We start from the raw sequence: 22,219 nt of genomic DNA, 5'->3' as shown, positions 1-22,219 counted from the left end.
TGGTAGTTAATTTATCGGCCCTGGAGGGTCGATGGGCTATTATACCGCTCGCTCTACCGGACCCCATACGCACCCTATATATCCTCACAAAGTGGTAGGTATTTTATCGACCACGGTGTGATGATGGACTGAGTCAGCAGGATTTGAATTCTGCTCGCGTTACCGCTGAGCCGCCTGGCCAGTTAGTACCGCGGTAGATATGTGGGTTCACACCACCACAGACTGATTCTATTTCGATTTAAAGCTTTCGTGACTGCAGGGATTCATCTTCTTGGTTCATTCGGTAAAGTCACGTAGAAGGGAAATAATAAAAATGTTACATAATTAAATAATTCTCACGACGTTTCGGCCACAACGCAAGCAGCCGTCCTCAGGTGAAGTACTAATCCCATATCTGCATTTCCCATAAATATGCTAATTCCTCTTGATATGCACATTCTTTTGTCAAGGCGCTCTTCCCCCTCCAAGCCAGCAGCTTAAATATACTCTCCAAGCGTGGTGGTGTTTCATTCAGACGCTGTCTCCCCGACAGACCTGGTCTTCACCTGAGGACGGCTGCTTGCGTTGTGGCTGAAACGTCGTTAGAATGATTTTATTATGTTTTATTTTTATTATTTTATTATTTCCCTTCTACGTGACTTTACCGAAAGAACCAAGAAGAAGACTGATTATAGTCACCAGGATACAAAAGTATAGCAAATAAATAATAAAACATTTATTTTTTCATCAAATCAGGATTTGCGATTATTCATGGCATCTTTGATAACGTTCGTCAGGACTAAATCATTATGACCGGACATATCACACCACAGTTTCGTTTGTTATTGAAATTGTTTAATTTCAACTTAACAGTCATTCGTTTAAAAAATATGCACGGCTACATCGCGGGCTGCAGATGGCAGGGCCGAATTCTAATGTCGCACTTGCATTTCCTACGATCCGACTTTGCAATGATCGCAAGCCACCAAACTCAAAAAAGTACAAATTCAAACACCGGCTCTGCTTTCCGTTTCATTTGCAACTGTTAACACTAACAAAATGTATCCGGATAAGAAAGCGAATGTCTGACAACCGCGATAAAACCAGAAGCAACTCGTAAGAACAACATGTTGCTCATCACGCTCATCTCCAAAAAGACTCGTTTTGATGCATTTCATTGAAAAGGGTTTCCGAGCTAAAGGAAAAGCAACCACGTAAACTTTTGTCTAAAGCTATTTGAAATGCCCTTCCTAAGGGTGAACGGGGTCTCCCAACCCTCAAATCGAGTCACCACATTCATTTATAATACAAAAGTACAAAATGAAAGGCTGAGAAACGAGCGTTTGAAACGTGCTCACCGCAGCCCGTGATCCTAACCGAGGAAAGCGTTCACACGCTGGGAGGTTAGACGGGATACGTTTCCCCCCTTACAGCCGATGAATACGACCCAACGTTTCTCCACTACGCGGGTTTTTCGCGGCCGCGTGGCTCTCGGTTGCGTTTTTGAGTTGTGCCGCGTGCGGTTCGGCACGGTGCCGTACGACGACGTTTCGTTACAACGGAGCCGTGGGGTTTTCTTCTGGAGCCGAAGCGAATTCATCTCTGGAGAAGCGCGTGGGGGGGGGGGGGGGGGGGAAACGTCGGGACGTCAAACCGAGCACGCGGTGCAAAATAAAATATAACAACGGAGGGTTACGATCTCTTTCCCGGCTATTTGAGAAGAGAGGCGCGTGTTGAGAGGCGTCACTGTAGGTCAAATTCCTCCTCGCTCGAGATGTCGTCCTGCCGAACAAAAACATAAAATCACAAAACAATAAACACGCTTCATAAACAAGCACGTCTCTGTACGTCAACGAACGAACATACGTAGCATATCCCACTCGCCGCTGGGGACCGAGGTCTAGGCGGATATGTGAAAAGGTCAGTTATGTAAACATCTAAATAAAGCAGACTGCTTTGATCATTAGAAAATGGTTTGTTTTTAAAAGTGAATGCGCACAAGACTAGTAACACATTACTGTGCGTGAAAAGGTCAGATTGGCGAACATGTATAGAAAATTTCGATTTAAAGCTTTCGTGACTGCAGGGATTCATCTTCTTGGTTCTTTCGGCAAAGTCACGTAGAATGGAAATAATAAAATAATAAAACATAATAAAATAATTCTCACGACGTTTCAGCCACAACGCAAGCAGCCGTCCTCAGGTGGAGAACAGACAGAATCTGTCAGAGTGTCTTCTCGACAGACCTGTTCTCCACCTGAGGACGGCTGCTTGCGTTGTGGCCGAAACGTCGTGAGAATTATTGTATTGTTGAATTTATTATTATTTGATTATTTCCATTCTACGTGACTTTACCGAAAGAACCAAAAAGATGTATAGAAAATTATAGTTTCATTATGAAAAATCAATGATTCAACTTGTAACGCACCACACGGTATGGGGCCAATCCATTTAGCACGTACGCAAAAATCTATCAAAACTTGACCCCTCCCCTCCTCCCTGTACGCACGCGTACTTTTTACACCCCCCCCCCCCCCCCCACCACTTGCGTACGTTCGCTTGACGCAGCCCCCCCCACCCCCCCGAATCCGATATTTAATCCACGCAGAAACGACCAAGGATTCATATTAACGTGTTTAAGCAAACAGATAGTCCACCGCCGGACTATCTAACTCATTTGCAGGCCAATGTCGACAAATTATCGAAGCTTCACCCCCCCCCCCCCTTTCCTATGCGTGCATTGTCAGTAGACCCCCCCATATACGCAAGCGAACGCATTTGGGTTAACCCACCCTCCCCCCTCCATGCGTAACGTACTAAATGGATGGGCCCTATTCATTCCCTCTCGATGAGCAAGAACTGCAGAGATGAAGTAGCCAGGCGGTGAGCTGGCACCACCAATTGCCCAAGCTCTGTGGACCTCTACACATTAAGATGTTTTCAGCCAATTAATGAGTCTGTATACATTTGGGAGGAATCCAGAGCACACGGAACAGACCCAGCCATGCGAGGGGGAAACACTCTACCCCATACAGGTGGAACAACAGGCGGTCGGATATGCGACGTTGTACTCAACGATGCGAGTGAATGTACAGAGAAATTAACGGGTCTACCAAGTTCACCTTTTGCAGTTTGGCCCTTTTCTGCACGTTTCCGTCCGAGTGGTCGTCTTGAGCGGTCTTGCGCTTATTCCTGAAAGAAAGCAGGGAAACGTGTCACCAGCTCCGGTGGTTCGTTGTATCTACAAGCATCGTCATCATTGCCGCAGGATATCCCAGGTGAGCAGGGAGCAGAGGTCGCACACGGGTTTTGATTCCTTACCCGTACCCGGCCGCACCAGGGTCGCAAATGGGTACCCGTACCCGTATCCAGCCGGGTACGGGTACCCGTTCCCTACCCGTACCCTACCCGAAATGAGTGACAAACGGTTACTCACCAGTGACTCACGGCCTACCCGTATCCGTACCCGGCCGCACCAGGGTCGCAAACGGCTACCCGTACCCGTACCCGGCCGGGTACGGGTAGCCGGGTATCGGGTAGGGTACGGGTATCGGGTACCCGGTTGCGACCTCTGGCAGGGAGTGGTGGCACGCAGGAGTTGTCATTCACTTGTGGAGGAAACGGAGATGACACACAGAGAGACTTGGAAATCGAGAGACACACATTGGAAACAGAGACAAAGACAGCAAGGGAGACACAGAGGCATGGAGGGAGACATCGACACAGGGATTACAGCGACAGAAACACGAAGAAAGACACATGGACAAAGATATACAGAGAGACATAGAAAACAACATCATAGAGAACGACGACAATAACACACACACGGAAAATAAGACACAGAGACACCGGGACTTATGAACACGCGTAAAAAGACACAGAGAGACACTGCGTGACGTGAGCTGTGGGATGGTGTACAGGCCACAGGGTGAGCCCAGGGCCTGGCAGTGAGCGGCACACTGCTCCAGATGCTGCTTGATGGTCCCCACCATCTCCGCTTTTGGCAGCTCCACACACTTCACCATCTTCCGGAGGTCTGCAACAGCAGCAGCAACAGCGATAGCAGTAGCAGCAGCAGTGATAGCAACAGTGGCAGCAGCAGCAGTAATAGCAGCAACAGCAGCAGCAACAGTGGCGGCAGCAGCAGTAATAGCAGCAGCAGCAGCAACAGCACCAGCAACAGTGGCAGCAGCAGTAATAGCAGCAACAGCAGCAGCAGGGGCAATAGTAGCAGCAGCAGTAATGGCAACAGTGGCGGCAGCAATAGCAGCAACAGCAGCAGCAACAGTAGCAGCAACAGCAGCATGCAACAGCAGTAGCAGCAGCAGCAACAGTAGCAGCAACAGCAGCAGCAGCAGCAGCGATAGCAACAACAGCAAGGTCAATGATAGATCAACATATGACACAAAGTTTAACGTGAACTCTCTTGAAATTAAATATTTTTAACATTAATTTTACCAATCGATTGCATCAATATAATGATATCAGCAGGGGATTGCTGGGTGGATCAAGGGTCATAGACTGGGTCAGAGACACTTAGTCCATTGGTAGGCACCACCCAAAGGTTTTTAGTCGTACCAATTTATTTATACGACTACTACAAGTTAATTATTTCATAACCCATTCATGTCAAGTGGTTATCACATGATTCACTGTTATTGGCCACACAAAGAAACGGGAACCACTTAAGAGTTATGACACCTAAGGTGAGACTGACAAGTAAAATATCTGATTTGGGGGCTCATGGGCTGAATCGGCAAAACTGAGATCCCAGGATCAAACATGGGCAGTCCCGTTCTTGAGTTTCATAGGTAATGGGATTTTTTCCAGGATAAATACAGGTTCTGCTTCTGATGAAACTGGAACTCAAGTGTGGCGAGTTGGAGTATAAAAAAATTAACCTGTAAAAACAAAGTTTTTCACTATAAATCCTTTATATGCGTGGCATCGGTTTTATTTAATTATTCATTTCTGTTTTTCTTGAGTAAGAGTTTAATTTTTATCACATTGGTATTTTAAATTAAATATGAATTTTTTTTTTCCCTAAAAAATGTAAAATTTTTGGAAAAATTTTTCACTAAAATAAATTGTCACGCACAACGAGTCTGTGTGCAAAATGTCAGTTCGATTGGATCACGGGAAGTGGGTCAAAAAACGACCGAAAGATTTGCACGGTCGTAAGCGCGCAAGCAAGCAAGTGAACTTAAAGGATTTAAAAATGGCATTTACTTGCCGAGGAAAGCCTCACTGAGTGTCACGATTATTTTTCGGGAGGGTCCTGCCACGTTTTCACAGTAGGGGGCGATAACACTATGTAACACGATTTTTGTTCCTGGGTAGGAAGTGTTATTTTCTAATTGCTTATGCCTCAAAAATACAGAAAATGGCTGTTATTCCCCACAAACTTTGCTTTTGTGACCAGGACTTTACGTGAAGGAATCACACAAATGCACACCACGTTTTCTCATTGAAAATATGTCAATTTCAAAATATCACTGTCCTGGTCACAAAAGCAAAGTTTGTGGGGAATAATAGCCATTTCCTGTACTTTTGAGGCATAAGCAATTATGAAATAACACTTCCTACCCAGGAACAAAAAATATATATTTCTTTGTTACACAGTGAAAAAGTTGTTGCCGTGTATAATCCCAAACCGATATACCTGCGGAGGTCATTTTCACACTTGCCTAATTTGGCCTGCGACGGCGGCACACGATGCCTTACCCTTGCGAGCAACGTCACGGCATCTTTTAGACGTCCGCTGTGTTAATACACCCCGCAGTCATAACCAGGGTGGCCGCTGGATAAGCAGCGTGCCCTGCGCGTGGCAGTACACGGCTCTCTGCGTGAAATGACTCCCCTTCGCAACGCCGATAAGGCCAATCGGGATAAAACTGCTGTGGGCAATTCAGGGGCGGTGCGACATCATCACGGTTCGCTCAAAAACTCGAGGGAGCAGAGACTCACTCTGCACGGTGTCCATCAGATAGGTCATGTCTTCCTTGAACTCGTCACCGCACAGACACTCCTTGATGTATCTGCGTGAAACGGAGACAGTGACAAGAGTGTTCGTAACGGAGTCGAGCACAGCCGCTGAGTGTTGCCCACCCACCCACCCACCCTACCTCCTCAACACCCCTTGGGTTTTCTCGGGGTGCTCCAGTTTCCTCCCACAATGATAAAGGTTTTTTGGGGTTAGATCGCGGAAATATAAGCGTGCGTCGTTAAAGCCGCCCACCACCCGACACAGCCCATTAGTAAGGTTTGTCACGTAAACACAACACGCCAATTAGTTACTACTTCAGTACACCGACGTGTTGGAGAGTAAATCCACAACATTTACAATGCGATTACTGCGATGTTTCGCTGGTGATTACAACCAGCTTCATCAGGCGATAGCCAGGTTTAACTACACATTTATATCTACACGATCTAACCTGAAAAACCTGTATTATGGATATTGGCCGCGAAAGCCTAGATGTTAACCCTTTCCTGTTCTGTACATGTACGTCATCAGTTTTTCTTCTGATTCCGTTCTGATTATGTACATTTACGTCATCGGAAAGGAATTGATTCTGAACAGAATCAAAAGTAAAGGGCCACCACGCGGGAGGACGCGTGGCACAGTTTGGCGCCAGCTATCGTAGACTGCGGTTGTGTGTTTAGTTGCTGCAGCTCCATACTATTAACATTCCTTCCCTTTATTAATGCTACCCCTACTCCCTCCCTTTGATGCTGCTAATCCTGCATAATGCACGGGCATAATATGACTTTGAAACCCCCCGCCCACCTCCTACGCATTCCACAAGTAGTACTAATCACATATCTGCATTTCCCATAAATATGCTAAATTCCTCTTGATATGCAAATTATTTTGTCAAGGCGCTCTTCCCCCTCCAACCCTGCTTAAATATACGCTCCAAGCATGGTGTTGTTTAATTCAGACGCTGTCTCCCCGACAGACCTGTTCTTCACCTGAGGACGGCTGCTTGCGTTGTGGCCGAAACGTCGTGAGAATTATTTTATTATGTTTTATGTTTATTATTTTATTATTTCCCTTCTACGTGACTTTACCGAAAGAACCAAGAAGATGTGTCACTACAGTTCTCTGCGGTGAGCACAGTGTCTTTAAAAACAGCGGCGCTACGCCTTCACAAATAAAATCATCGCCAAAACTGCTCGCGCGTTCCCAGTTTCAGCGGCGATTCAACAGGGGAGCCGCCCCGCGTCTTTCAGGCGTCTCGGAAAAGGGGTTAATGGACGGCACTCACCGCTCGATGGAGACGGAGGTTCGCGACGCTCCGGCGAGGAGGGCCGCGAGGGCGATCTGCGCGGGGCTCGCCAGGAGACACGCGTCCGTCGACAGCGCCCGCTGCAGGAACTCCTCCGCCCCTTTACGCAGAGCCTCGGCCTGCGCGACTTCCGCGAAGTTCGTCTGCCGTTGGCGGCGCCGTCGACGGCACAGGTGGAGAGGGTGAACACGGATTCACCAGTTTAGTTTTTTTTTTTGGGTTGGTCACGTAACTGTTTGTTAACAATTCCGGCACAATTTTCCTGATGGAGCTGGTTGTAATTACCAGTAAAATGTCACAGTACTAAAATTGTAAATGTTGTGGCTTTACTCTCCAACACTGAAGTAGTAACGTCACAAACAACCGTACTGATTTAGTAGTAGGTTTTTACCCTTTTAAACTGGTACAAAACTGACTGTACCAGTTTAAAAGGGTAAAAACCTACTACTATATTTTGCCACTGGTAAAAGAGATCCCATAGTGTAAACCGTACTGATTGGCTGTGTCTGATGGTGGTGGGTTTACGACACATTTAAATTTACGCAATCCAACCCAAAAATACTTTTATTACGAGTGAAAGTCTGGCCAAACACGTGTCATAACACCCTCCACCAGCTGACACAGTGGACACAGCCGAAAAATATTTGCGCCCTCAAATGGGCAGGCGAACATGTGTGTACACCACGGGTCTGTCCGTAAACTAACATTTTTTTTTACATTTTACCAGGTAAGGCTCACTGAATATATAGATCTTTTTCAGAAGCGACCTGGCCAAAAATGATAGCCTGACAAAGTGGCTTATCACGTGGACATTTATACAGGTAGGAACAACAGTTCCACACTGCCCACCAGGGATTATTTGTCTGTCTGTCTGTCGTGCATAGCCACGCCCTCGATTTGTATTTCATAGAGCACTTCGGGCGGGCTCAGCACCACGTGACGCAGCTTGCGCCGCGTTACACGGACCGCGCGAATGCGCTGTCCAACCAAGTTCCTACCTTCCCCCTCCGAAGGAACGTGCTAGCAGGCAAATACGCTAAATGAGGTGAAAAACCAGAGGACCCGAGAGAAAAATCCATGTTGACCACGGGGAGAGCGAGACACATGCAAACTCCAAATATACAACAGGCGTCAGGGTGGGGATCGAACCCACAACCTCCTGTATACCAGGCGAGGCAGTTAACATCTCGCCACCGTGGCGCCCGTCCGCGTATCTCCGTGGCACCGCATCGTCCGCACCTTGATGTGAATGAGGAAGCCCTCGAGCGGGCGGTAGGGCGTGTGAATGGTGAGGTGGAAGCGCAGCTCCTGCGTGAGCAGCAGCTCGTGGGCCAGCACCAGCTGCAGCGCCTGCTCGCGCCCGCTCTCCGCCTCCTGCTGCAGGTTGCCCACGAACTGCATGCTCGACACGTTGAACTCGTCCGCCTTGCACGCCAGGAAGGCGGCCGTCAGCCTATCGCGGGGGGAGAAAGCCGGTGGTGGGGGGGGTGGGGAACGTGTTTAAGGAAATTGTGAGTATGTGCGACGGTTCCAACGCAAAGCAGTAGGGAACCTACGAGCCGTGACTTCACACGGCCCCCGTGAGGCCTGCCACCAGCAGTGAGATGTTAACTACCTCGCCTGGTATACAGGAGGACGTGGGTTCGATCCGACCCTGACGCCCGTTGCATATTTGGTGTTTGCGTGTCTCTCTCTCCCCGTGGTCGCGTGGATTTTTCTCCGGGTCCTCCGGTTTTTCCCTCCACATTTAGAAACTTGCGTTTAGAGTGTTTGGCTGCCATCAATTTACACGTGATAAACCACGTGGTTGAGCTATAATTTGTGTTAATTCTAGATTTGAAGCTTTCGTGACTGCAAGGATTCATACTCTTAGGTTTTTTCGATAAAGTCACGTAGGTAAAAATAAAAATAAGTAATAAAAATAAATAATAAAATGATAGAAATAATAATAGAGATAAAATAATAAATCACGACGTTTCGGGCGCAACACAAGCGTCCGTCATCAGGTGGGACAACCACAGCACGAAACAATTGCTGAAGTGGGCTATAATTTGTGGCCAAATTGCTTCTGAAAAAGAGCTACATAGCTCAGTGGACCTTACCTGGTAAAATATAATAAAAATGTAGTTTAATTTTGGAAACGGCCTGCGAACGATAATTATAATCCGTCGCTGCAAGCACCTGAACCGTGCGCCTACTTTGTAACTGCGTCCCGACATCAGCAAGGCGTCAGGGCGGCTGGATTGGTTTAGGATCGAGGGTTGGTGCAGGGGTGAGGAACCTATGACGCACGACTTCATTTCATATTTCATTTCATTCAGCCCGTGACTTTATATCAAATGGCTTGGGGCATAATTTCATACGGACCGCGAGTTCATTTCACATGGCCAATGGCTTCATCATTTCATGCGGCCCACGATTACATTTTAAGTTTTTGTTCAGAAACCTTGTGCTTAAGATGTAAGACTCGAGTGAATGCATAGCCCGTATGTTGGCATTACGAATGAATGTTCAGCATTCATCAAATTAACTCATCACTTAAAGGTAGTGTTGCATTTTACCCATGATTCACGCACATGCTCTACTCACTAAAAAATTGAAGCATAAACTACTGGATAAAAAAAAAACCCTAAAACTTATTTGGGGCATTAATTCTAAATTTGAAGCTTTCGTGACTGCAAGGATTCATACACTTAGGTTTTTTCGGTAAAGTCACGTAGGTAAAAAATAATAGAAATAAAATAACAATAAATGAAAATCAATTAAATCACGACGTTTCGGAGGCAACACAAGTCTCCGTCTTCAGGTGAGACCGTCACAGCTAAATTTACTTGATACAGTAAATTACTGGATGCAGTAAATTTAGCTGTGACGGTCCCACCTGAAGACGGAGACTTGTGTTGCCTCCGAAACGTCGTGATTTAATTGATTTATTTTCATTTATTATTATTTTATTTCTATTATTTTTTACCTACGTGACTTTACCGAAAAAAAATTCTGGGGCACTTGGTCACACCGCTGTCAGAACTGACCTCACTAATGGAATGTGATAACACTCACAGGATGTTGCGTGGATGATATTCCATCACCGAGTTGTTAAGATAAAACCTCTTAAAGTAGCAGCAGGCGATAGCCTGCAAGTCACACACATGGGAGACACGAGTTACATCAATCATTTATCCCGTCGTCTTTTTTCCCAATGTTATTCCAATCGTGCCAAAGGCGTCACGGGCGCAAAGCTGTGCAGCGGGAGTCGAACCTGTGTGGAGCGGGGCATGGGCGGCTTGAACTTGGTGCACAGGTCTTGGAGGCAGCGCTCGTAGTGACGACACAAGGCGAGCTCCTCCGACGGGGTGAGAAGCAGAGAGTCGTTGACGGGGCCCTGGGAGCGAGCGGTGGACGAGCGGTGGACACGCAGGGGAGGGGTGGACGCACACACACATTGCTGAAGATTCCTCAGGCTTCCGTGGAAGTGCATAGGGCCCAGAGAGCCAAAATAAATAACTGAATCTTCCCCCCAATTGTGTTAATGGCATCAGGTCGTGGAGATGAAGAATCCGTTTTGATGTCTCGCAGAGCAGTGAGCAGAGGTCGCAAACGGGTTTTGATTCCTTACCCGTACCTGGCCGCACCAGGGTCGCAAATGGGTACCCGTACCCGTACCCTACCCGATACCCGGCTACCCGTACCCGGCCGGGTATCGGGTAGGGTACGGGTACCCGATTGCGACCTCTGGGATGAAGCCATGTTGCAGGCGCGGGTGGGTTGATCCTAGGAACTTGAATTGTGAGAAGAGACAAGACGTTGGGAAATGAGTGACAAACAGTTACTCATCAGTGACTCACGGCCTACCCGTACCCGGCCGCACGAGGGTCGCAAACGGGTACCCGTACCCGGCCATCGGGTAGGGTACGGGTATCGGGTACCCGGTTGCGACCTCTGGCAGTGAGACCCTTCGTCGCGAACAACCAATGGCAGTGATCACCAACAGGGCTACCTCCAAGATCCTTTCAAGCGCACACTTTGGAATGTAGCCAAACCAAGTAGACAACTAAATCTAATGGGATGGATTTACTCTTTTTGCAGTTGTCCGTGACCCGGTTGAGACCATGAACTCAATGCACTTGAGAACCCGGTCTAATCGCAGGTGGCTGAAACCCAGATTTGAAGCCCAGGATTGACAGCGACGCCGGCTCAGTGAGGCCTGCCACCAGTAGTGAGATGTTAACTACCTCGCCTGGTATACAGGATGTCGTGGGTTCGACCCCGACCCTGATGCCTGTAAATTTGGAGTTTGCATGTTCTCCCGAAACGTCACGTGGATTTTTCTCTGGGTCCTCCGTTTTTTCCCTTCACATTTAGAATCAAAGTGCGTTTGGAGCATCTGGCTGCTATGAATTTCCATCATATGATAAGCCACTTCGTTGAGCTATCATTTGTGATAGCGAAGTCACTTCTGAAAAAGAGATGTATAGCTCAGGGGGCCTTAACTGGTATAATAATAGTCCATCGGTTAAGTGACATCGGTTAAGGTTTTTTTGGTTTATGTTTAGCCTCCCATAGGACGACATGGTTTCGACTAATGTAAAAATTTTGACTAACGCACGCGGGCGCCAATTTCGGCCAATCCCAGCGCTGGTAAGTGGGCTGAGCATGCCTCAGCCGATTAGCGATGCCCATTTATGAGACCTCGACTGGCTTTGTTTACATTATGTTTTCTGTTTTGGCAGTGAAAAAATTATCTTGCAGACTCACGTAATTCGTATATTCCATTAACAGCTATTTCGGTTAACCGTAGTTTTAGTGGAACAGATTAAAAACGCTAAGCGAGGGGCTCCTGTAGCTGAACAGTTTTTAGTTTCTCCTACCTCTGAACAGATATCATTCAATTCGATCATCGATGCACGGAACTCAGGTCCCACACCTTAGCATTCTTCCTGAGCTTGGTCTTGAACCTTTCGTTGGCTTCCCGCCTTAACGCTGCAATCTCCTCCTCCTTGCCAAACGTCCAGTGCGTCTTCTGCGTGCTGTTGTGGTACATCGCGACCGCCGCTCGCTGCTGTGCGGACCAGAGCGGAGGGTGGAGAGAAAAGTGAAAAAGTAAAATTAAAAAAACTTTTTTTTTAAGCACCCTTTAATGAAATGTCCCGTACTAGTAATGGAAGAACTCCACGACTCCAGGAAGTGACCTCGAAGCTTGCCACAACGTAAGGGGCCGTGGCCAATTACAGCCAACATCAGTTTACCGTGGACAATTAGACCCGAACCGAAACATAACATATAAAAAATCATTTTTAAAATATATTTTTTGATAGAATATAGTATTGTCATCAGTATGACATACGTATACAAAGTTTGCGGATGGTACGACATTGGGAAGTGGGTTAAAATTGAGTTACAAGATTTGAGGATACGACAACAGACATAGTTCAGGGTATAACAGACAGAGTGAGTTAAATAAAAGCGTTTAAATAATCATAAACAGGATGACTGGATTATGAGCACGGGGGGAGGGGGAGAGGGGGTAACAGCTGAGCTTAGGTGTTGACCTTTGGTTGGCTCGTGTGGTTAAGGTGAGGAATAGGTAGTGTGGTTGGTAAGTGTGGTTATAGTTAAAGGTATTTAGCTTTAAGTATGGTGGAGTGGTGGAGTGGTGAAGTGGTGGAGTATGGTGGAGTATGGTCGAGTGGTGGAATATGGTGAAGTGGTGGAGTATGGTGGAGTGGTGAAGTGGTGGAGTATGGTAGAGTATGGTCGAGTGGTGGAGTATAGTGGAGTGGTGAAGTGGAGGAGTATGATGGAGTGGTGAAGTATGGTCGAGTGGTGGAGTATGGTGGAGTGGTGGACTGGTGAAGTGGTGAAGTATTGTCGAGTGGTCCCTCACGGTGTGACGGCGGCGTGGTGACTGCCACACTCACACACGGCCTGAGCCGACGGTTCGAGTGCTCGCGTCACTTGCTGCGGGAGCCACATCGGCAGACTCGAGCGCAGGCTTCAGGCGAAGCGTTACAATCGAGAAGAGGCCCTCACAGCAAAGACAAAGATCCCCCGTGTAGCCTTAACATACTGTAGGGGCAAGTGCTGTTAGCGAGGGGCAAGTGCTGTTAGCGAGCACCTATGAAGGCCGGCACGGCACACGAGGGGGTGGTGGGTGGCCAACATCACTTAGCCCGGCCGCCTTTGTCTCCCCAGTGGCGATGTTTACACACCCCACCAGCTACTCATTTGAGGCTGAGTCGACCTAGGGGATGCCCAGGACCGGTTCAGATGTTGGCCGTGAGCGGGAATCGAACTCGGCTCGCCGGGGTTTGTATTGCAACGCGCTAACCGCTGCACCACCGCTCCCCATCAGCACACACACACAGCACAAAATCCACCCTCACAGCGGAATTTAAGCAGCGAGAAACGGATGCGTAGAGCTCACTTTACCGGCAAAGGGGCGCGCGTGACGTTGAGTTCCAAACGCAGGGCGTCTTCGTCTTTAATTTGGACGACGATAAGAATTTGTGATCGTCAGACGGGCTGATTTCGACATTTACTATGATAACAACGTGAGTGCAACCACGGCCACTCGCCGCGGCGAAGTCGTCCGGGGGAAACGCGCGGCACGGAGGTTTTGGTTCCGGGTTCCAGGCTTGTCACCAACGCGAAACAACGTGGGGCATTAGCTTGACTTGGAGCTTTCGTGGCCGCATGGAGTCATATTCTTTGGGTGTTTTCGGTAAAGCCACGTAGATAGAGAAAAATTAGAAAAATAGTTGGATATTTTTTTTTTACCTGATGACTAATTGCTTCTGTTGCGATCGAAACGTCGTGATTTTTTTGGATTTTTTTTTATATTACCAGAGCATGTTTGTTTGCAAGTTTTTGCCACATGTACGTGTGGTTAATGCAGATTTGACGCTTTGGCAAATGCATTTATCTGGTGTTTCCACATCTTAACACCTGTTTTTTTGCCAAAAAAAGAGGAAAAAGACAATTCTTATTAGGCATCATTTTGGATACTGGCAAAAAGGTGCCATAGGATTACTGTACAACACACTGCAGCAGCAATCGCCGCCGACGATGAAAACTTGGCAGGACCCTCCTGAAACAGTCACGAGTCTCAGTGAGGCTTTCCTGGCTTAAGGATAACAATACTGTAATGAATCTTGACTTAAAGCTTTCGTGACTACATGAATTCATATTCTTTAGGTATTTCGGTTAAGGCATGTAGATAGAAAAATAATAAAATTATAAACAAGAAAAAAGATAGAAAAATAATAAAATTTAAAATATATATTATTTTTCTATCTACGTGACTTTACCAAAAGGCCCAAATAACAATAATGTAATGATCTTCTGAAATACCACAACCATGCCGGTCAGTGTGGGTTGATGAAGGTAGCCAGCGATTACTAATATTGAATACTAATAATGGTGTTTCGCCGTGAAAATTATCAACAATTAAGTTAAAACGTTACAATATTTCCGCCCAAATTATCCAGAGCAGTGCGGACCCGTCGTAGGCTACACAGAATGGCCCACAGAAGCAGATGAGACAGAGCTACCTCTGAGAACCACCCCCGTGACCTCTGCTCCACGCACAGTAGAGGGCAGCACTTGCGCGATCACTTTGCTACCAAGCGTAATGCATCTATGGCAGGGGTCGAAAACCTTTTGACTGAGAGAGCCATAAAAGCCAAATATTTCTAAATATATTTCATTGAGAGCCATATAGTATTTTTAACATATACTGTAGTCCCATGGGATGTTGGCTACCAACAACAAGGCAACTCCTATGACTAATTGGGAATGGGACGCAAGCGTAGGATTGATCACCCTGTCGCTGGCCGCCTTTGGGGAGGGTGTATAGTGTGAAAGGCCGAAACACCCTAGGAACCAAAGGGTCACTACTGACGATGCGCTCCCCAAATTTCACCAGGCTCACTGTTCATGAACTCTTGGAAGTGCTTGCACAAAGGATAGTAACATCTCATCCTGTGTTCTTTGGAATCTGAATAATACATTAAATATGTCTTACTTTTAATGCGACTTCTGGTGCTGCATGGTTTTGCTGATGGCCTTGTTGTCTCGTACATACGTGGTGAGGTTGAGCTTCGTGCAGGCGTTGAGGCCCCGTGACCCGTGAAATTTATCTTCAAAACTAATTTCTGTTTACTTTAAAATGACACAGTATTATTCAGCAATATCACAAGTATTTTAAAATCCATTCCAAACTGATTTTTATTTATTTTTTCAACTCAAAATTGTCTGGGAGCCATATGCCGTCACTGGAAGAGCCATATATGGCTCGCGAGCCATAGGTTCCCGACCGCTGATCTATGGGGTAGAACTTATTTCGCATCGTACGTAGTCAATCGTGCTAATCGCAGGCGCGGGGGAATGACAAACTAAACACAAATATCAATTTAATTCTACGTGACTTTACCGAAAGAACCAAGAAGACAAATATCAGTTTAATTCTACGTGACTTTACCGAAAGAACCAAGAAGACAAATATCAGTTTAATTCTACGTGACTTTACCGAAAGAACCAAGAAGACAAATATCAGTTTAATTCGACGTGACTTTACCGAAAGAACCAAGAAGACAAATACCAGTTTAATTCGACGTGACTTTACCGAAAGAACCAAGAAGACAAATATCAGTTTAATTGGACCTCCTTTGCCAGGACCAAAATATGAGAATAGGTTTTTTCCCCTTTTTTCTGGCAACAAAACAGCTGTGTTAAGTTGTTAAAACACCAAACTGAAACCTTTTTAAAGGAATCATGTGTGCATTAACCACAATACTTGCAAACAAAAAACACTGATAAATATGCATTGTCTTTGAAACTGATTGGTCCACACCAGAGACGGCTTTCTTTTGAGCCTCGTCTCAAACGATCTTAGACCTCTGCTGGGGTTTGTGTGTTCCAATGACCCTCAGAGCGATGTCGCTTGGAGTCTTGCACTTCTGGTCGGGTCTCCATTGGCGAACAGGTCTGGGGGGGGGGGAGCTTCCAGACAAATAACGGTCCAAGAAAAAGCCACTCACGGATGGTTAAAAAAGAAAAAAATCATAGAACCTCGACCGAACAAGGTATAGTGGGACACCCCCCCCCCACCCCCTGGAGCCAGGCCTGGGGCTTGGTGTTCGCCACCAAGCGCCTGGTGGCCGGGTGACCCTGGGTGACCCCGGGTGACCCCCGGTGACCCCCCACCTCCACGTAGCCCGGTCGGGCCCGCTCCGTGACGCCGTCCTGTGGGCCCCACCATCCGAAAGGACGAAGGGTGAAGGGGCCGGTGCGATTTCACTGGCAGGCAGAGGGATGTGTGGACCGCCACGACTCAACAACACGCTGCAGACTGAGACCGGTGCAGCATACATTGAGAGGAAATGCATTTTTTTTATTAAATAACCAAAGCACGATTTATTTTGAACATATTCTCATTTATAAAATATAATCGAGCAATAGTCTCGTATCACTAGTATAAAATTTCCTTTTACTCATGCACTTGAGCAATCTTTAAAAAAAAAAGTTATCAGCGTGCCGCCCACAACACCGGACGGACGTACATAATTCGAAGTCTGTTAATTCCTCTTCATCATTGGCGACAAAATCAAAGGGCGCGCGCGTAGCGTCTTAACGGCCGCTAAAAAAAAACATTTGACTCCCAACAGCAACTCAAAATTAATTCTACATTAAAACTAATTTTCGAAAGGTCCGCCCCCGGTTGAGTCATTGCTGTTGGTGACAAGAGCTGGTGGTATGTTAGCGAGTAAAGACCCAAGGGCAGGTAACACACACACACATACAAGTGCAATGTCATATCGTGCCAAACACCATCGGCATCACCGACCATCACTGCTGAATAATGGCTTCCTCAAACGGTCGACATTTCCCACGGGTTTTTGCAATTTCAAACGCATCCACCCCGCTCCGACAACACGATTCGATTTCATTACTTCCATTGCCAAAGTAAACGTCCTCCCTCCCTCCCAGGTGAGCGAGCTCACTCCTTTGGCTGTGGTTCCGTCGTTAGTCTCGACCACCGGTGTCCATCATCTCCACCCCCCCCCTACCCAACTCCCCCCACTTCCAGCGAGCCCGCGTTACTGCCCGAACCCACTGAATTCTTCTTAATTCGTAAATGTTGCAAAATTGCGTCTGCTCTCTAATCCCACGTGTGCTCGTCTTCGTGTATCTCTGTGTAATTCCAAGCAGGGGCTCTCTCTCTCTCTCTCCATGCCTCTTTGATGAGAAGGAAGGCGCTTGCTTGGAATTACACGGGAGCTCGAGGGGACACGTGCAATCCACTCATTTGCAACAAAACGCAACCCAGGGATTTAATAAAGAGACGTGCTCAAATTTGAATAATGGAGATGACCCAGGTGCGTGTTGGGAGGCCCAAGGCAAGAGATATCCTTAGAATGATTTTACAACTTTTATAGGCTTCTTCTAAAATAAAACAATCCCTGGATCCACTCACATTCCAGTTATTCCAGTCAGGAACATAAAAAAAAACAATGACATACAAATAATAATTGAGGCGTGTGACATTACAATGAAATATGTTAACTGATTGGGCATTTTACACACAAGCGGGCGTAATGGCAGTTGCTGTAACATCTTTGCACAGGCAAACATGTGTTGTACTGTACTTATATGCTCCCCCGTCTTCACCAACCCACGCTTGACCGGACAGTTTTTCAATCCACTGCTGGATGAGCGCCTCCCTACGCCGTGCGGGGCCGTGGTTATTTGCCTCGCCTCGCTTCTCCACGCTGATCACAGCGCGTGTTGTAGGCAGAGAGGCACGCACCTAAGTATATAGTACATGCGATTTAGTTGCGACCGTCCGAGCAAAGCCCCACAGCCTCCCGTGACAACTTGGTGTGTACGTTTGGACCCTCATCCAAGCAATGTCCAGGCTCAACCCCGCTTAGCTTCCGAGATCCGGTGCAAGCCGGGTGGGGGGAGGAGGGAGGGTTGATTTTATCAATGGCAACTCGTTATTGAACCGAGGGGAGGAACAAAAAATGAACCCGTAAAAACAAAGTTTTTCACTATAAATACTTTATATGCGTGGCGGCTACAGTCCTCTCGTCCTCTGGCTTGAGATGGCTGCCACCTATGGGTCAGATGATTGCCTGCCACCATTAAGCAATTGGTAATTAAATATATTTATTGTTTCCTAAAAAGTGTAACATTTTGGGAATTTTTTTTCACGAACATTAATTGCCACGCACAACGAGTCTGTGTGCAAAATGTCAGCTCGATTGGATCACGGGAAGTGGGTTAAAAAACGACCGAAAGATTTGCACGGTCGTAAGCAAGCGCGCAAGCAAGTGAACTTAATATAAAGGATTTAAAAATTATCGTCGGTCGGCGAGGTCGTGCCGGGCAGCTCTGGGGTCAGCTTCGGGGTCAAATCCAAACACGAGCGGCGGCGTAGCACCGAGACCCACGGGACGTGGGGGACCGACCACGTGCTCTTAACTGCGATGCTGGGAAGGATTGGGGGCGAATTCCTCGCACTGGGGCCCACGCCAGCCACGCTTTTATTTCTTGTCGCACGGCCGCTGATGTAGTTGCAGAGCAGCAACAACAACAACACTCAGGTGGTCAACACGGACAAAGGGCGTCAGGCGTAGCGGAGTGCATCGCTGCGATGTCTCCCTTTCGTATTTGTGCATCGGGCATTGCGTCGTCGTATCTTGTATGGTCTGTTCGGGATGAGCACAGTCGCGCACTGGAGAGTTTTTAAATCCTTTATATTAAGTTCACTTGCTTGCTTGCTTACGACCGTGCAAACCTTTCGGTCGTTTTTTAACCCACTTCCCGTGATCCAATCGAGCTGACATTTTGCACACAGACTCGTTGTGCGAGACAATTAATGTTCGTGAAAAAAAATATTCAAAAATTTTACACTGTTTAGGGAAAACAAATTAAACATTTAATTACCAATTGTTTAATACTGCAATCATCTGACCCATAGGTGGCAGCCATCTCAAGCCAGAGGACGAGAGGACTCTAGCCGCCACGCATATAAAGGATTTAGAGTGAAAAACTTTGTTTTTACGGGTTATACTTATTAATTTCCCATTTGTGCGTCGGGTATCCGCATCTGCCATGGTTTTCGCAGTTGATGCGGCTTCGGGTGGGACCGTGAGCCTCGTGGAAGATCAAACCCAGGGATATTTTGTTTGCGTTGAGTCTTTCACAACAAGGTGTTTTGCTTGCGAGTTATTTTGAACTGCATTCCGCTGTAACGCCGATGGACACGTCGCCGTACGTGTGCAACTCCGACACGGCACAAGAGTTCTCACCTCGTGAAACAAATAACCTCTACTTGGCCTCCTCGGGCAAAGGATGTTTAACAATGGATCGGGCGATTTAATTAATTTGCCCCAGGGCCTATGCCACTAGGATCACATACTCATATTGAACCGATATATATCGAGAGCGTTAGCATAGGGAACCATCGGCCAACGTGAATGGGCCCGTGGCGTGGCTATCAAGTGTGCGGGCGGTGCAACTGCTGCACTAGGGCTCACGGGCACTTTGAAAGTGTGGGAGGTGGAGATTGGATAGAGGGCATTTCATTCGTTGCAACAGGGGCCCCAAGCCAACCTCAGCTACGACACCACTGCGGCTATACGTCACGTGATAACCATAATCTGCAAACAGGTGGTTGGGGGAGGGGCATTGAATGCGCTTGCGATAATTACATTAAATGCTCGAATTATTTGTAACGTCGACATCACTGAAGGGTAGATAAGGCAGAGAATTAATCGAATATTTTTCTGAACATTCACGGGATTTTTGTTGTTGTTGAAAAAAGCTACCACACGCTCGCTCTCTCTCCCCCCTTGTTGAATAAACTCAAGGCAATACGCTGCATTTGGATCGAGCGGGGAATGGGGGATTTGAAATACCTTGAGCACAGGACGCACATTCGTTCTATTTCATGTCCACAAAAACCGACCTAAATCAACAATGACCATTCGCGGTGGGCAAAGGACCAAGCGCGCGCACAGCATCGGTAATGAAAACCACCGTCATCTATGCTCGGCTCCTCGAGCAGACGACACCGGAGCAGATGGGCGAGCGGGCATCGTCCGCTCGCGGTTCGTGTGTTCTGGGTACGTGGCCGGGCCGCACTTTAACACGCGCGCGTGCCTACGGCGATCATCTCCATCCGGTTTCTGCAAGACATCCTGAGAATCAATTGTTGCCAAGGTCATCGAAACATTCTCCCCTCTAGCATCCAATTAGTGCACCTCTAGGACGCATGCTCTTCTACTCCTCCTCTCTTCCTGTCCGCCCGCTTTACCGACACCGCTGGCATCGCGAACGCCTGGCAGCAGCAGCAGGAGCAGCAGGAGCAGCAGCAGCAGGAGCAGCAGCAGCAGGAGCAGCAGCAGCAGGAGCAGCAGCAGCAGGAGCAGCAGCAGCAGGAGCAGCAGCAGCAGGAGCAGCAGCGCTCCTCTGCTGTTGGCGATCGTCGTCACGCCCCATCCGTTTCCCGATTTCTAAATGACTTTTACCCTCCGTTCTAGTTAGTGCTGCCACCTGCTCCACCAGGCAAGTCCATATTTTTGAAGACCCTCCTCCCTACACCCGCTGGGTCATTTCCAAGCGGGAGGCCTCGTGTTGCCCTGGCCGTTTGAAATTAAGTATCGGGACCCATCCGACCCATGGGCCATGTGTTCCCCTACCCCTGGAAAAAAAGGCATAAGCGTGTGTTCGTGTGTGTGTGCACCCGTGTGTACTCGTGTGTATACATGTGTGGTCTACTCAGAAGCTATGTGCATCATAACAAAACGGTACCAAACGTAACTTGACATCAGAGGTCATGCTTTAGCGAATGCGCCAAGTTCTTTTAAGCGAAAAAACAATATATACTGAAATTATCATTTTCTTTGAAAACCCACAAGAAATAATTTTAATTCAACTCAAGCGAAACAAAAAAGACAGTAGAAATGTAATGATTCATCGACTGAAATCGATTGTAAGCACGATGCGTGCGATGGGCTATTCGCGCAAGAATCTTTTGGGCAGCTCCACAATTTTTAGACGCAACTTTCAGATTTGTGGCCAATCGTTCACATAATCACGGGGCGGCTTTCTATTTGGAAAAAGGACGTGAACCAATTAGGGCTGTAATCCATATAGAAATCATTTATCCACCTTTCTTGCTAAAGGTAAAGACGTTCATGAATTTACGCGGCGTCCGACGTACTTGCACAAATTGACTTTTTCGTTCACCATGGTAGTTGTCAAACCGTCGACTTATTCCACGGGTCATGTTTTCTACAGGCACAATTACCCCGAGGACGATTTAGTCATTTGGACCACGAGGCTGCCGAATTTGTGGGACTGCCCAATTATTTACGACCCCGTCCGAGCCAGAACTCCTCTTTTCCTTTTTGCCCACCGCAGCGAACGTGTCCCCCGGCAGCAGAGGTCGCAACCGGGTACCCGATACCCGTACCCTACCCGATACCCGGCTACCCGTACCCAGCTGGGTACGGGTACCCGTTTGCGACCCTGGTGCGGCCGGGTACGGGTAGGCCGTGAGTCACTGGTGAGTCACCGTTTGTGACTCATTTCGGGTAGGGTACGGGTAGGGAACAGGTACCCGTACCCGGCCGGGTACGGTTACCCATTTGCGACCCTGGTGCGGCCGGGTACGGGTAAGGAATCAAAACCCGTTTGCGACCTCTGCCCGGCAGCCGCCGAACCACAACGGTGCACACGTTTGAAACCTGCAACACGCGTCGGAAACAGCCGAGTGGCGCGCACGCATTGCGCCGTGATCGTATAAACGAATCGATTTCAAATCGGCAAATCGACACGCCGTGCCGCTGCCCACAACGACGCTCTCACCACACCCCACCCACCGCCACCCCACCACCACTATCTTCCGATGATTAAAGGGCAAGCCGAAACTCGCTGGC

The 22,219-nt window shown here is 47.6% G+C and overlaps 1 protein-coding gene across 2 annotated transcripts; it reads right to left on the bottom strand.

The window, feature by feature from the left end:
• Window positions 1-802: 802 nt before the first annotated feature.
• CCNH (cyclin H) lies at window positions 803-13,863 on the bottom strand. Of its 2 annotated transcripts, none has more exons than XM_061572467.1 (10): window positions 13,701-13,863; window positions 12,196-12,327; window positions 10,531-10,653; window positions 10,332-10,405; window positions 8,511-8,724; window positions 7,251-7,414; window positions 5,947-6,017; window positions 3,898-4,015; window positions 3,102-3,171; window positions 803-1,761 (listed from the first exon to the last, which is right to left on the bottom strand). In XM_061572467.1, exons 2-10 carry the CDS (start codon window positions 12,310-12,312, stop codon window positions 1,723-1,725), a joined length of 990 nt encoding a protein of 329 aa, XP_061428451.1. In that variant the 5' UTR covers window positions 12,313-12,327; window positions 13,701-13,863; the 3' UTR covers window positions 803-1,722. The 2 variants fall into 2 exon arrangements, with proteins under 2 accessions (XP_061428451.1, XP_061428450.1); XM_061572466.1 differs by having other exon boundaries at window positions 804-1,761; window positions 12,196-12,330.
• Between the last annotated feature and the right edge of the window lie 8,356 nt (window positions 13,864-22,219).

Source organism: Lethenteron reissneri, chromosome 50, assembly GCF_015708825.2.
Source record: "Lethenteron reissneri isolate LAM-NWPU_2019-01 chromosome 50, ASM1570882v1, whole genome shotgun sequence".
Lineage (NCBI taxonomy): Eukaryota > Metazoa > Chordata > Hyperoartia > Petromyzontiformes > Petromyzontidae > Lethenteron > Lethenteron reissneri.
Note: the sequence above shows the minus strand (reverse complement) of the source record. Positions and strands in the feature narration are given on the sequence as shown.